General features: G+C 28.0%; 5 protein-coding genes across 5 annotated transcripts; 3 read left to right on the plus strand and 2 right to left on the minus strand. All coding sequences in view use genetic code 12, as the record gives it.

Moving 5' to 3' along the window:
- Positions 1-969: 969 nt before the first annotated feature.
- Positions 970-3,279, minus strand: VID27 (Vid27p; the record flags this gene model as incomplete). The annotated part of the gene is made up of 1 exon (XM_051757472.1): positions 970-3,279. The coding sequence occupies one exon, from the start codon at positions 3,277-3,279 to the stop codon at positions 970-972; it is 2,310 nt and encodes a 769-aa protein (XP_051614195.1).
- Positions 3,280-5,851: 2,572 nt separating this feature from the next.
- On the plus strand, positions 5,852-6,700 carry ARD (Ardp; the record flags this gene model as incomplete). Its single annotated transcript, XM_051757473.1, has 1 exon — positions 5,852-6,700. The coding sequence occupies one exon, from the start codon at positions 5,852-5,854 to the stop codon at positions 6,698-6,700; it is 849 nt and encodes a 282-aa protein (XP_051614196.1).
- A 1,529-nt stretch (positions 6,701-8,229) lies between these two features.
- KGF55_002756 (uncharacterized protein) lies at positions 8,230-8,857 on the minus strand (the record flags this gene model as incomplete). Its single annotated transcript, XM_051757474.1, has 2 exons — positions 8,230-8,326; positions 8,691-8,857. The coding sequence occupies 2 exons, from the start codon at positions 8,855-8,857 to the stop codon at positions 8,230-8,232; spliced, it is 264 nt and encodes an 87-aa protein (XP_051614197.1).
- Positions 8,858-11,334: 2,477 nt separating this feature from the next.
- On the plus strand, positions 11,335-11,762 carry KGF55_002757 (uncharacterized protein; the record flags this gene model as incomplete). The annotated part of the gene is made up of 2 exons (XM_051757476.1): positions 11,335-11,421; positions 11,484-11,762. 2 exons carry the CDS (start codon positions 11,335-11,337, stop codon positions 11,760-11,762), a joined length of 366 nt encoding a protein of 121 aa, XP_051614198.1.
- A 2,327-nt stretch (positions 11,763-14,089) lies between these two features.
- Positions 14,090-14,704, plus strand: KGF55_002758 (uncharacterized protein; the record flags this gene model as incomplete). The annotated part of the gene is made up of 1 exon (XM_051757477.1): positions 14,090-14,704. One exon carries the CDS (start codon positions 14,090-14,092, stop codon positions 14,702-14,704), a length of 615 nt encoding a protein of 204 aa, XP_051614199.1.
- Positions 14,705-14,995: the final 291 nt, after the last annotated feature.

The following is a 14,995-nucleotide window of genomic DNA, read 5'->3' on the forward strand; positions in this document are numbered from 1 at the left end:
ACAAAAATTGAATGGTACGTTCATTTAACCACAACAATAAGAGAATTGAGTATAAAACAATATGTTCAATCATCAACAAGAATGATATTTCTTGTCTTATATGTAGATGACTTGTTCATCGTTGCATCTTCTACCAATACCACTCATTTAAATCCACAATTTGCCTAAATCTTTCATGCTAGAATGAAAGTTGTAAGACTGGACTTGTTGGGTCCACTAAAGTCCACTAAATTATACAACTTTCATTTTAGCATGAAAGATTTGGATAAACTGTGGATTTATTTTGGCTCATATTGGAAGAATAGTAGTTTCATTATTACCCAATTCGTCTGGTTGAATAATTGATCCAACATTAGTACCATCCAATGAAGTAGTAGTTGTAGAATTGTTGATTTTTTTAGTTTTTTCAATAACTTCTTTATCTTGGTTGTTGATTGTATTTTGAGACATATCTTGATCGCAGACTTCTAGACTGGAATTAATTTTGTGAAGTTAGCTTATGCATCAATAGACAAGATTAGAAAAAGGTTATGTTCAATCTCATTATAAGACAATTCAGCAGTTTCAAAATGTACTAACAAAAATCAAAATTTCAAAGAAAAAATAATCTTAAATTTCATCATCACTCCACCTCAAAATTCAAATGAATTAATGAGACAACCACCAAATTCAATTCAAGAATATCTATATAGATTATTAATAGATTCACCACATTTTAATAATTGGGTTAGAAAAATTCATTCCAAAATTAATAGAATTCCATATGATAATTATCCAAATTTAACACCCCTCCAAGAAATTAATATTCATAATTATAAACCAACTAAATTTCAAAAATTAAATGCTTTTAGAAGAATTTGGGTACAGGAATTTAAAGATTCTTTTAAATTTTGGTAAGAATTGAATATCGTATATTAAAATTAAAGGGAAAAACTATATAAAGAAAATGCAAACAACTCCACAACTCCATTAATGATGAAATTCTTTTATTGGATTATTTAAACTACTCTTTTTAATCATATTAACATCATCTGGTAATGATATAATTAATCTATTATTTGAACCAAATTTAAAATTATCTGCAACAATATTTTGTTTATAATTTTTAACTTGATATGGAGAAGGATCATTTTTAAGAATTTTTGATAATGACCAAGTAACAATATAATTATCAACTGATGAAATAATACTTGTTTCCTTTTGGTTGACTCCTGTATTAAAATAAGCAGATGAAAAATTAAAATCATTTTTGGGATTATTATTTTTTATAAATGCTTCATGTTCTGGTAATAAACAAAGTCTTCTTGGTATTGGTTTTTTATCTTTATCAAAAAATGCAGTAAAACCAGTTTTTCCTGAATTTTTTTGATTTCCAGTTATATTTGTATCAATTAATAAAATATAAGTTTTACAAGTTGCTAAAATCCATCTTCCATCTTTTGAAACATCAATACCTAATATTGGATCACCTAATGAAGGTAATGCAGTTTTTGCATTTACACCTAATCTATCAAATAATCTTATATCTCCCTTTCCACTTCCTAAAGCAATATGACCTTGATCTGTTGTTGCTAAAGTTTGAAATTGATTATTATTAGTTTTATAACATTTATGAGTTTGATCATTAACTAATTTTGATCCTGATAATCTTGGATCTATAGTAAATAAACCATTTGATGAAATACCAGTTAATGTTTGTTGATTAGTTAAAGGAGCAAATTTTTCACTTGGAGCATAATTTTTTAATGGAATAGTTTCTGAAATTTTCCATTCTTCAACTATTTTACCCCGATTTAAATCTAATTTATAAAGTGATTTATTATTAAATTCTGGATTATACATAACTAAATTCAGATCTTCTTGATGTAATAACATTTTTTCAGGATTAAATTTTTTTCCTTTTAGGTCTGTTATGTTGTTTATTGTAGTTTGATATTTTAATGATTTATCATCTTGAGAGAAGACTCCAATTTTATCACCTCTGGAGACGTAGGCTCTATCTTTATAACCGACACTGAGGTAAGTATTTTTATCTTTTTTATCTGAGAATTCTTTTGTGGAATTTTCAACATCTTCATCTGATTCTGAATCTTCTGGTTCACTAACCTCTTCTTCATTTAACTCTAATGATGAAAAAGCATCTACAAAATAATCATCATCACCTTTTTCAATTCCAAACTTCTTCTTATTTAAACTTTCATACATTGATGCTAAAAATTTATTTTGAAATTCATTTAAATCATTAAAATTATTAAATTTAAGTAGCCATGAATTAGCAATAACTTGATCTTTATTTATGAGGTAGTGATTAAAAATAAATGATAAATGTTCATAATTGAAAGTTGGATTCATATTTTTAGTTAAGCTTGAGTTGATTTTAATTTTTTCTCCAATTATAAATAAAGTAAATTCCCAATTACCTAAATCAATTATTTCTAATTCATTTGTGGAGCTCTTTAATAAAAATGAACCAGTAGTTGAATCATATAAATGTAAAGCGAATTTTTTACTAGCATACACAACTTCTCCCTTTGGATGTGGATCCTCTTCTTCATCATCACTTACAAACAATTTTGGTGATTCTCTTTCTTGTGCATCTCCATAATCTTCAGTAGTATCCAGTTCATCATCTTCATCTTCATCATATTCTAAATCTTCAAAATTTAACAATTCCAGTTTAGGATTATAAATAAATTCTTTCAATTGATCCAAACTATTCACACTTATTGAGCTTTCATGATATTTTTCTTCATATAAACATTTATAAATAGTCATCATAAAAGAATCAAAATCATTATTTCTAATTTCATCATCTAAAACAAATTCAAATTTATCACCTAAATCTCCATTAAGATCTTTCCAAGCAATAGATCTTTTATTATTATTTTCAATTTTTTTAAAAATTTTTAATTCTTCATTTATTGGAAAAATCCATTCATCTTTAGTGTTTTGTTTTGAATCCTTTTGAATAAAACTTGAAGTTCTTACAATTGAAGAATTTCCATCAGTTTCTTCATAATCTTCATCTTCATCATCTGAATAATTAAAACCTGAATTACTACGAAATTCATTTTCTCCTTCTTGATAAACTTTTGTTATACATAATTGATAAAAAAATGGATTTGTTGTTTGTTTTATCAGTGCATATGCATCATTATATAAACATTCAATTGCTCCTTTTGGTGAAGTTTTTGATCTTGTAAGATAAAGTTTACCTGAAGTTATTGATGCTACTTCATCTGTTGATGAGGCACCAATGAATTTCTTGATGAAATTCATGATGTTTTGTATGGCAAATGTGGTTATAACAGGTTGTAAATAAGAATAAAAAAATGATTTTGATAAAAAGTAGTGTATTGGTGAAATTTTATCCGTTATCAATTATTTGAGTTTGATTTACGCGATAATTTAGATCAATAGGGATGTTAATGACAAATCCATGAAGTGAAGAGTTTAAATCACGGGTTTGGACGTCAGGAATCATGTAAGAGTCACACCGTTAGATCAACTTGTTTTATTTTTGAAGAATTAGAAAAGATTAGGGAATGTCACGGTGTTAGCACTAGGAAAGGCACACTCTGCCAATAAATATTCATTATGACTTACATCGTAAAGATGTAGATATTAAACCTGGAGATCAAGTACTCAGTAACATATCATTCCTGGTGTTCACCCCCGTGATTCGGTCCATTCTTTTCGTGGAAAGTTCAATGGGCTATACAATGTTTTGAAAAAAGTATATCTTTTGTTGATTATACTATTATCACCATCAAGTATGAGGAAAGATAACAATTTCACTTGAGTCATTTGGGTTTAGAACGCACTTTACCAGGAGCTATATTCACTCCATCAATTGAAAAATTAATTGGACATCAAATAGATTTCATTATCAGATTAATTATTAGTACTGATAATAGTGATAAAATCGGTTTACTTATTAATTCATAAAATTAAATCACTTGAATCATAACTTGACCATAGGATACCACGTGCATGATAATTAATGGGGAATTGAAGGTACAAGGAGAAAGATACACTTGGAACGACTCAAATATGAGCTACATAAATTTGCAATTTAAAAGTTGGAAAAACACCTCAATTGGTTGAAACATTTACAAAGTCTATTATTATTGATATAGATGAGATAGTACAAGCTTAAAAAACTTATTTCATTCAAACTATGGTGAAAAGTTGCTGAAAAACTGAAATTAACCATATTCTTAAAGTCTAATGGGCTTCAGTTCGGAGTATGTTATTATATTTACTTGAAGTGTCAAATTTCGAGAAATTAAATCAATGAGTTCGTTAGACCCAGAATGTCGGATAAAATACATTAATTAGATCAGTAAAATGTATTTTTAAGACTTATTGGGAGGATAAAACTCGAATACTATCGACTCGAATATTATCAACCTCAGGTAATTATTTAAAGTAAATATTGAAGAATTAGTGAAAAATAAATTTTTGATGAGGTACATGTATAGATTAGTTTTAACACCGATGATCGATATTCTCTGAAATAGTTAATAAATTCGATGCTTTAGACTTAGTTCAACAACTCGAAAAGTAGACGAATAAAGCGGATTTAAATAATTTTGTCTAAGACATAGGGTGTTTTTACGAGGATGAATTTTATTGTTCACATAATTTCGTATAAGCTCAACACATTAATCAAATAAAAAGAAAAGAATATTATATCGAAATACAAGTATCTAATCTGCATATAACAATGTTTTATGATATCATTATGTTTCATATAAAGTTTACACTACATAATTAACATCAACATCTCATCTCAAAATATTACACAAAAAGTACAATTTATAATATCAATGTATACAGTAAAGCTGGATAAATTATTCATTTTAGCCTATGGCCATAATCAAGGGTGTTTCAAATCTTGACATTTGACATTTGACAGTTTCATGTATTTTGTGTTAATAGAAGATTGATACTAGAATCAATTTTAATTATATCATATACTTCACAAAATCATCTCTCTTCTAATAGCAGTATATTAAAGTGTAAATTCGTTACATGTGTAGAACAAAGAGTAGACATTTTTGACAATAATTCAACGCTACAGATTCAAGTAAAGCATATCAAATTGCTGCGATCCAATAGGTGATGGCTGGATCGGAAGGATTATCACTATTTGCATCGAAAGTTGCAATGAAATCATACTAGGTAGTAATAAATAAGGGATAAAATAAATACTACGTCGATAAAAACGATAGCCCACTTGTGTGTACTGAGTAAATAAATAGTTGTGTAACTGAAACAAAAAATTATTATTCCTCCGATAAAAAAACCACCTAATTCAATTTTAACCGTTTCATATTTTTTTTTTCAACGGTAAAACATACGGAAAGATTATCTATTTACTAAATAAGTTGGAGGATTGGGGAAAATTCATTATAATAATTGTTCCATGTAGAAGATCTATAATAATTATCCCGCCTGATCAAAACATAATTTATTTATAGATTTTCTTAGGGATAAACTGTGTATATGTAAATGAAGCCGTTTTAACAAAAGACTTGTCCTTATCTCTTCTCTTAGTTGCTGAGTATCTATAGAAATCTTAGACAGTTAAAGGAGGAGGGGGGTGTTCTAATGTTGTAGTTGTTAGATTTAAAATTGTGTAAGATTAAGAAAATAAAAATATTGATAAAAAAATAAAAAATAAAAATTCAAAAAAGAAACATTTCATGATCAAAAATCCCAATTTTCATATAAATTATAATTCAAATCACCAAGTTTATCTTTATCTGATATTTTTCTTTCTCTAGTAAACTTATCTTTATTCATTAACTTATTCAAATTATATTTATCAATCGTTAACTATACAATGGATGCATCATCATACTATTCATATGACAATATCGTCCCAAATTTTAGATTAGATGGAAGATTAGCTATATTAACTGGTGGTTCAGGTGGTTTAGCAGCAGTTGTAGCAAGAGCTTTATTAGCTCAAGGAGCTGACATCGCTTTAGTTGATATGAATTTAGAAAGAACTCAACAATCTGCAAAAGATATATTAGCATGGGGTGAAGAAACTTTAAAGGGCAAACATGAATCTCCAATAGGACAAGTTAGTGCTTGGTCATGTAATATTGGAGATGCTGAAAGTGTTGAATTAACTTTTAAAGCTATAAATGAACATCATGAAAAAATTTCAGATTTATTAATAAATTCTGCTGGTTATGCTGAAAATTTCCCAGCTGAAGATTATCCTGCAAAAAATGCTGAATCTATAATGAAAGTTAATGGTTTAGGTGCATTTTATGTTTCACAATCTTTTGCAAGACCTTTAATTGCAAATAATTTAAAAGGTTCTATAATATTAGTTGGTTCAATGTCTGGTACTATAGTAAATGATCCTCAACCTCAATGTATGTATAATATGTCAAAAGCTGGTGTTATACATTTAACAAAATCTTTAGCTTGTGAATGGGCTAAATACAATATAAGAGTTAATACTTTAAGTCCTGGTTATATATTGACTCCTTTAACAAGAAATGTTATAAGTGGTCATGCTGATATGAAAGCTGAATGGGAATCTAAAATTCCAATGAGAAGAATGGCTGAACCAAAAGAATTTGTTGGTTCAATACTATATTTGGCATCTGAGTCAGCATCGTCCTACACGACGGGATTGAACCTCACAGTCGACGGAGCCTACAGTTGTTGGTAAAATATGCAGCAATAGGCGTAGAGAGGGTTGGATTGAGTGTTGGTGGAGTTTTTTGATGTTTTGATCAAAAAAAAAAATTGTATATTAGTATTTTAATAGATATCAGATTAATTTTTGGAAACATACAGTGTTCAGACTATGTAGGGTCTTGGATGTGCTAAGAACTCTTAAACTTTCAACCTGTTTGATTTCATGCTTCTGAAGACATCAATGTTTAGCAGTTCATTTGCGCATGGCCATTTTTGAAGAGGTTAATTTTGCAGCCAGGGTAGCGCCAATATTTTACACAAAAGCAACTGTGTTACTTATACTTACTTTTGATTCAAAGAGTATTTGTTGGACGCGTCAATGGAAATCAAGTGGATGTTGAAACAAATCATAATCCAATCAACCATCAGTTAATATCATGTCATAAGATAATGAAGGAGCCACTAATTATTGCTTTGAAGAGTCTTGGAATGTTGAAGTCAATTTAAACACATGGATCTTTCATTAAATCATAAATATGAGTACAAAGAAATATGATTATTCTCCACCACATCTAAATAATCCACTGCATAATCACATTCAATCCATAACCGAGTGTTTGATGTGGGAGTATAGATATAACAAAGTTGATCACCTCGTTCTTCAATACGATGGAAACCTGGATAAATCAAGTCACTTGGGACAATAAATATCAATTTTTGTGTGTATGTGTTTAACAATTTGATTCATAGGATTAACCTTACCGTTGTATCATTTACCTTTGCCAACTTTTCATGATGAGGCGTTATTGAGTTATTTAGAACGATTAATTGGAAGTGTCATGAAAAAATTATTCCAAAATTAATATTTTACTTACATTGAATTTACAAAAGAAAATCATGTATCAATTTAGCAACTCCAATGCTATTTTGTTATCTTTTCAATGCACTGGAACATTCATTAATGCTGTGTATAAATTTGAAAAAAAAAGTGATTTAATGAATGCAACTTGTAATGGAGTTTATTTGTGCTTGTAAAAAATTATATTATAACAAGTCAATTGAAGATGTACCATCAGGTGTTATTTAAAATCAAAACTTCAAATTATGATGTTCCTGAAGAAACTTTGGAGGACGAAGAAGAAGTTAAAGGTTATTTATTTCTTTCTAGGCATAGTTATGCATATTATGATGTCAAGCTTAAGGATATGGAAATTTCAATTCACCAATATTGGGATGTCCTTTGATTATCTATATATTTAAGCTTGATGTCATAATATGCATAGTGATGATTAGACTCAGACAAATAACGATCAGCTTCAACATTATCTTCTAAAACTTCATCTGGAATGTCATGATTCGCAGTTATATGATTACTTATTACATCTGATGGTATTTCCCCGATTGAATTGTTATGAAAGTTTTTGCAAGGGCAAGTAAATTCCATCATTGGAGTTGCACTTACCTGGTCGTTTTTTCAATTTACAATTTTTTAATATTCACTTCTTCAAAATCCATTATTGATCTTTTCAAACTTGATTTGACACTAGCATGAGTTCTGAACTAAGGCTCTTCAGCCACGGTAAATTTTGAGACAGAACCAATTTTGACATAAGATAAGATTATAGCATCAACACGACAATTCAAACCACCGTTATTACTAACAATAGTGCAATCGGGCGCAAGCATGTTAAATCCACAAGATAATATTTGTCTTTAATTTGACAATGCATGTCGATCGATGATTGGTAACTTCGTAACTTGCCAATTTCAGAGGTTTAATTTTGGGAAGTTTTAAGTTGGCCCAATTCCAACAATTTACGATGATGTTGCCCTGCCGAACAAAACAAGTCAATTTCAACAATTTTCAACAATTGTTTTTTTATTTGGTATGGTAATTTCATAGTGAATTGTTGAAACTGGACTAAATCAAAGTCCCCTAAAAACCAGAGTTCTGCAATTGGTAAGTTTCGAAGGTATGTAAATAAATCCATATAAAAATTTGTATTGATTTTTTCACATACCTTCCACTATCCTCAGTGTAAAATCTGTCTACATTTGGTGCATAAACAGATAAAATGTGAATATTTCTATTCCCAAATTTGATAACCGCTGCCGAGATTCTATTTTTAAATTCTTCACCATTGATGAAACCACCTTCTTCTAATGATTTGTTTGTAAGATCTAACATTACACTGGGATCATGTTCGAATCCATTAAGTCTTGGTTTTTTTATATTACCAGAATAATCCCTTAAAATATAAATATTCAAATCTTTCACAATTTCAACTGATCCTTTTTAATTGATAGAACAGCTTTTTTATCACCAAATGTATCTATATCAGGTATAACTCTCAATAATGTAAGTGAATTATTTGATTGTTGTTCATCTTTATATCTCAATTCTGTAATTGCACACACATTAACATTTGTAACTTCTCACTACACCGAACCTTTATCACATTTTTCCATGTTCCTAGTGGTTGGGATAACAGGAAATATACGAAAGATTAAGACAACATTTTGTAAGTTCGTTTTTCTTTCCAACAGTTTGTCAAGGTACTTAAATTATTTAAATTTATGAACACTTATCATCTAAAAGAAACAACTACGACAATGAATGAAACTTATTCTTTTACCACTACAAATTTTGAATATAATAGTCTAAATAAATGCTTAAGTTGTAAAGTTTGAATTTGCGTTTAACGCCACCGATCCCCGTATCAAATTTTTAGCTCGTAATTTGCTAAAAACAAAAAATTTCAGGTACAAAGTAATATAAGTTTAACGTTCAAGTTAACTTCTTATCAAACATATCTGGAATAACCTTATCATCTCTCTATTTTTTTTCCCTAGTGATACATCCTCAAACTGTAAAACGTCTTACAAACCACTGGTTTCTCAAGTGATTTTAACTAATTGTAATAGTAGAATAAGTCATGCTAATAGTATCATAATAATTAAAAATATTTAACTTGTTTGCTTACCGGTATTTCTTTCGTGATGTTTAAATTAAATTCTAATTTTAAATTTTACGGGGTAAATTTCCCATTAATTTGTACCAAATCTGAAACAATTAAAATTGAGAATAATTGAGAAATCAGCTTTTAAGTCTACAAAAAATTATTAAACAACCTACACTTTTGCATGACACTTAGTTTTAGTTGAAACCAATACTTGTAATCATTAACATGAGGATCATAGAAACCAAAAGACCTTGATCATGATGAAGAAGATAAATCCAAACTTCAATACTAATCTTTTAAATCTCTACAACAATACTTAAATAATATCCTATAAATTAAATCACAGAAAAAATAAACGATGATAAAATAATTTTACGAGCCAAGTAAGGAACAATAATCTCGAATAATAAATCCGTAAAAAAAATAAGAAGAATTCTCCGAAAGACAGGAAAGTTCTTCCCTCCATGAAAGAAGTTTCAAAAGTTACTCGAGAAGGAAAAGAATAATAGTCTTATTATTAGGAGAAGATATAAAAATATAAACAAACTTTCTCTTCTACTTGATGTTTTGATTAAAATCTCGCGTCAAATAGTGATCAACAGGGTTTTTTTTACTAATAATTACGGAACTTGCCTCGAGAGAAGTTGGCCCACGGTTTGTTTTGTTTTCAATTTTTATGGGCTGGTTTTTAGTCCGTCCGCTTCTAACCATAAATAATTTTGTTTATGATATGTACATGTTGGGTATATGTAAAATGAGTAAATAATTTGTCGTGTCTTTATATATTATTATAAATAATAATTTTGTACAATAATCTCAAGTACCTTACAATTATTTTAAAATTTATATGATAAATCTCGTGTAATTTGTGTACAATTCTCATAATCAAAAGACTCTTCTCCTAATTAATTAATTTTAGTCAAACTATTAATTAATTAGATTCATTATTTAGTATACGGCCGGTCGATTGATTGGTGTTATTTGTGACTAAGTATTAGTTATCTTTATTCGATAATTACTGCGGTCTATTAGTCAAGATTAAATAATAATTTATTATTATTAATTTATAAAATTTATAAAATATTTTGACGAACAATAGATTTACACAAACAAGTAAAATTATTCATAGATAACTAAAAACTTTAAAAACTTAAAATTTTACTATAGCCAGCTGATTATTTGGAAGCTAAATCATACTAGTAAATAAGCCAGTACATTTGAATCAACCAGGTTTCATTTGATCTAAGGTACTATCACTAGTTGATTCTTACGAAGGGTACCTTTAAAAATTATCATTATTTTTTTACCCAATTTCTTCTATTATTTTTATGATTTTGACATTATTATTTACTTTTACGTATTTGTTATGATTACTCAAACTTAAATTCAATTCTTTTCATCAAAGGCAATCGAATTACCCAATTAAGAATCAAAACAACTATAAATAGAATAATCTAGTAAATTATCACACTAAAATTGAAATTGCTAATTAAAAGCAATTTAAATTTTTTATTGTTTGTTTTGGATGAGTTACACAAAAACAAAAATACTGCATACAACCCCCCAATCATTGAGAAAATTTTTATCACCAAAAAAATATAAATAAAGCTTAAATCGTCACCAAATTAAATTTTAATCTAACTTCTTTTTCTTATTTCTCAATATCAAACAAACTTTATTCCTTCGCTTATATATCAAAAAAATGCAATTTTCAACCTTAGCTATCTTATCAATTGCCTCAAGTGCTTTAGCCAGTTATAATTCAACTGTTACAGACATTGGAACCACTGTATGTAAAAGAATGATATTTTTTTAATTGTATAACTCAACTTTTACTAACTATACTTCCAGATTATCACTGTGACTAGTTGTCATGAAGATAAATGTACTGAGGTCCCAGTAACTACGGGAATTTTGACAGTTACCGAAGAATTTACAACTTATACAACATACTGTCCATTAACTAGCGAAGAAGAAGGTGAAAAAACCACTGTTGCTGGTGAATCATCAACTGAATCATCTGCTGCTCCATCAACTCATGCTAATGCTACTGTTTCATCATACTCAGCTGGTGCCGGTAAAATGCAAGTTGGAGGTGCTGTCTTATTAGGTGCTGCTTTATTATTATAAGAGTGCTATTTATTTAGAGTTTAATATTTGACTTTAATCTTTTCATAATGCTACTATGAGAGATGAATTATTTTATATACTTCTTAAATACTCTTTAATTAATAAAAATCTTTAATTTAATTGTTAAAATTGTAGAGAATTGATCTATTTGTGAAGGGAATGTCATGTTACTCTTTAATTAATAAAAATCTTTAATTTAATTGTTAAAATTGTAGAGAATTGATCTATTTGTGAAGGGAATGTCATGTTTGCTTTAATTCTTTTGTTTGCTTTAATTCTTTTGTTTTTCTGAATATAAAACGAAACTTCCAATTCAAAAAGTCAGTTGTACAAATAATTCTCATTAGGTTACTTAAGTCTTCCCAATTTAGATCCCTAGTTCCACCAGAAATTTTTGATATGTCTATTAAGACTTGTTTTTTGTCACAAGATGTTAGGGGTTTTTAATTGCTGCAAAATTTTAAAAAACAAATATTATTTCTTGGCAAATTCTGTTTCAAATTTTTTTTTATTTATCTTTTAAAAATTTATACAGAGATTGATCATTACATTTTTTTTTACATTAATAACACTAGAAATATCTTTCAATCAATAACAATGATAAATTCAAATGTCTTTTATTAGTTAATTAGGTAAGTTAGTCTTTTCTTTTCTGAATGTCCAATTAAAAACTCGATTTTAAAAACATGGAGCAAAAAATTTTACATAAATTTAACTCAATAGGTATTTTACTTGTAACGAGCATCAAAAATTGATGGATCATGATAACGGGAAATACGAATTGTATTCCGTTGAATTGTCTGAAGTGGTATAAGTTTCATTTATTTACACCTATAGAGCAATAATGTGAAGATAAAGCAAAAGACGCACGTGACAATTATTTATTAACAGAAGCAAGTCAAATTCAATCCATCAAAATTTTTCATTAAAAATCAGATCAAAATGGTTTTCTCAGGTTGTTTCTATCATTTGCGAGATTATCATTCAACATTGAAGCAAGTATAATGTCTTCACAAGTTAGAACTGATGATCTTTGGCATCAATTGAAAAAAAGGCCAACCCTTTTCAGTTAAAGAATTATCAAAGTTAATATCGAATAAATGAATTAGTCACCTTATTTTGGAAATCATTACCCACTAACAATAAAGAAGAATATTACGAAAGTTTGACTCCAAAGATACGGGCAAAATATACAAACAGTCCAAAATTGTTGGAAATTAATTAGATCTTGTTCTTGTACAATCATTCGATAAGTGCATTAATTTTATACGGCTTTTGATAAATAAATTACTAAGTATTAACTTCACTGTTCATCAATGGCTTTCGCAGGAAATTTCACCTTTTCATTACCATTCAATTTGTGCTTTGGAACATTTTTTGCAAAACTTAAACAAATATAATCTAAAGGATCTTACCAACAGATACCCAGATGATCTGGTAAAGTTTACAAATTATGAATTGATAATTATGCAATACTTTCAAATAGGAGTAATTATTAAAGAGGAACGTTGTCTAGATACAAATGTGGAAAACAAGTTGTACAATCTAAGGCTGGAGTCAACCATAAAATCTGAATTACATTTAACCCAAAGGATGCTCTACTGAAATATTGATTCAAGGAAAATGGAAGTAAGAAAGATAATTATATGAACCAATTTTTGGATTTGTATACAAAGTTTAGCTCAAAAGACTTAGTTATACAGCATTTGGTTTCATTACTGGATCATCACAAAATGAGTAAATTGTATAATCGATTTATTCGTTTCCAACAACTTTGGATAAGCTTGCCTAACAAATTTTTAAAAGGATTAGCCAAGACAGTATTAAAATAATCTCAGTTATAATGGATGGTGATTTCCTAGTCTTTTAACGAATGTTGTATGGATTGGATTGAAAAGAGATGATAAAGTTTTAAGGTATTAAATTCGAGCAGAAATTTAAGTGATTTTTATAATAAATTTTGCAACAACTCATTTTAAAACAAATCAAATTCCATTCATTCGATCTAATTGTAAAGACAATTCATGTTTATGAATATCTTTCCAATTATTAGACCAATTAAATTAAAGGTGTGAGAGATTATAAAACTTATATTTTATAAAATCATAAGATAAGAAATTTTCAAAATTAATATGATACATATAATATTACACAAAATCAAATAATTATAATAAAAGATGAAACACATATTATTTTATTATCAAAAAATTGTGTATACTTAATTTTGATATATAATTTCCCCTCATTAATTATATTTATAAATATAACTTAAAATCCCAAAAAATATATTTTAACTAATTTTAACAATAACAACAACTTTCAAATCAATGAATCCATCCAAAAAAGAAAACATTCAACATAAAGACTCGGTCGATGCTACATCTCACATTAATTTAGAGTCACCAACTAATCAAGATTTGGAAACTTCAAGTGCAACAAGTAAAAAACATCATTTAGATAATTCTTCAATGGTGATTGACTCATATGCTGGTGTTATTGATTCAACACATGTCCCATCTTCGAATGAAAGAGATAGTGCCTCCAGTTTGCAACCAAATTATAAAATAACGAGAAATGAAAGTACTGCTAATGATGAATATAATAAATTTAGCAGCAATACCAAGGACAATATAGATCAACCAATTTCACCTGGTTCTAAAGATTTAAAACAAGAAGATAATTTATTAAAATCAGCTGATGCTGGTGATTCAAATGCTCCAAAAGAATTCATACCCAACTTTGTTAAAATTTTGGGAGAAGATTATTTCAAGAAAAGAGCACCAGGTGAACCCATAAAAAAGCATCCTATACCACCGGAATTTTATTATCCAATACCTATTTATAATAATAAAAGCATTGATATTTTTATTATTATAAATAGGTATTGGATAATAAAATTCCCAATGCAATTAGGGAAAAAGAAAAACGAGATGAAGAAATGAAATTGAAAAAAGAAGCTTTTGAATCTAAAGAAGAATAAGCAACATGGAACAACTAATATTGATGTTTATAAAGATTTAGTCAAAACGGGTGATTTTTTTTAACTGAAAATTGAAGATGATTATGATTCTAAAAACTTGGTTCTATAGTTATAAGATTCTTTAGTTATCCTACTCTTCAAAAATATCAAATTTTTAATACTTATATTCATAGTTTCCATAATCTAAACAATTCTCATCTTTTACTTTTATGTCGATATTTCCGTTGATCCAAACATAAACTATATCGTAAAG

Source organism: Candida pseudojiufengensis (genome assembly GCF_024610245.1).
Source record: "Candida pseudojiufengensis strain CBS 10847 chromosome Unknown scaffold4, whole genome shotgun sequence".
Lineage (NCBI taxonomy): Eukaryota > Fungi > Ascomycota > Pichiomycetes > Serinales > Debaryomycetaceae > Lodderomyces > Lodderomyces pseudojiufengensis.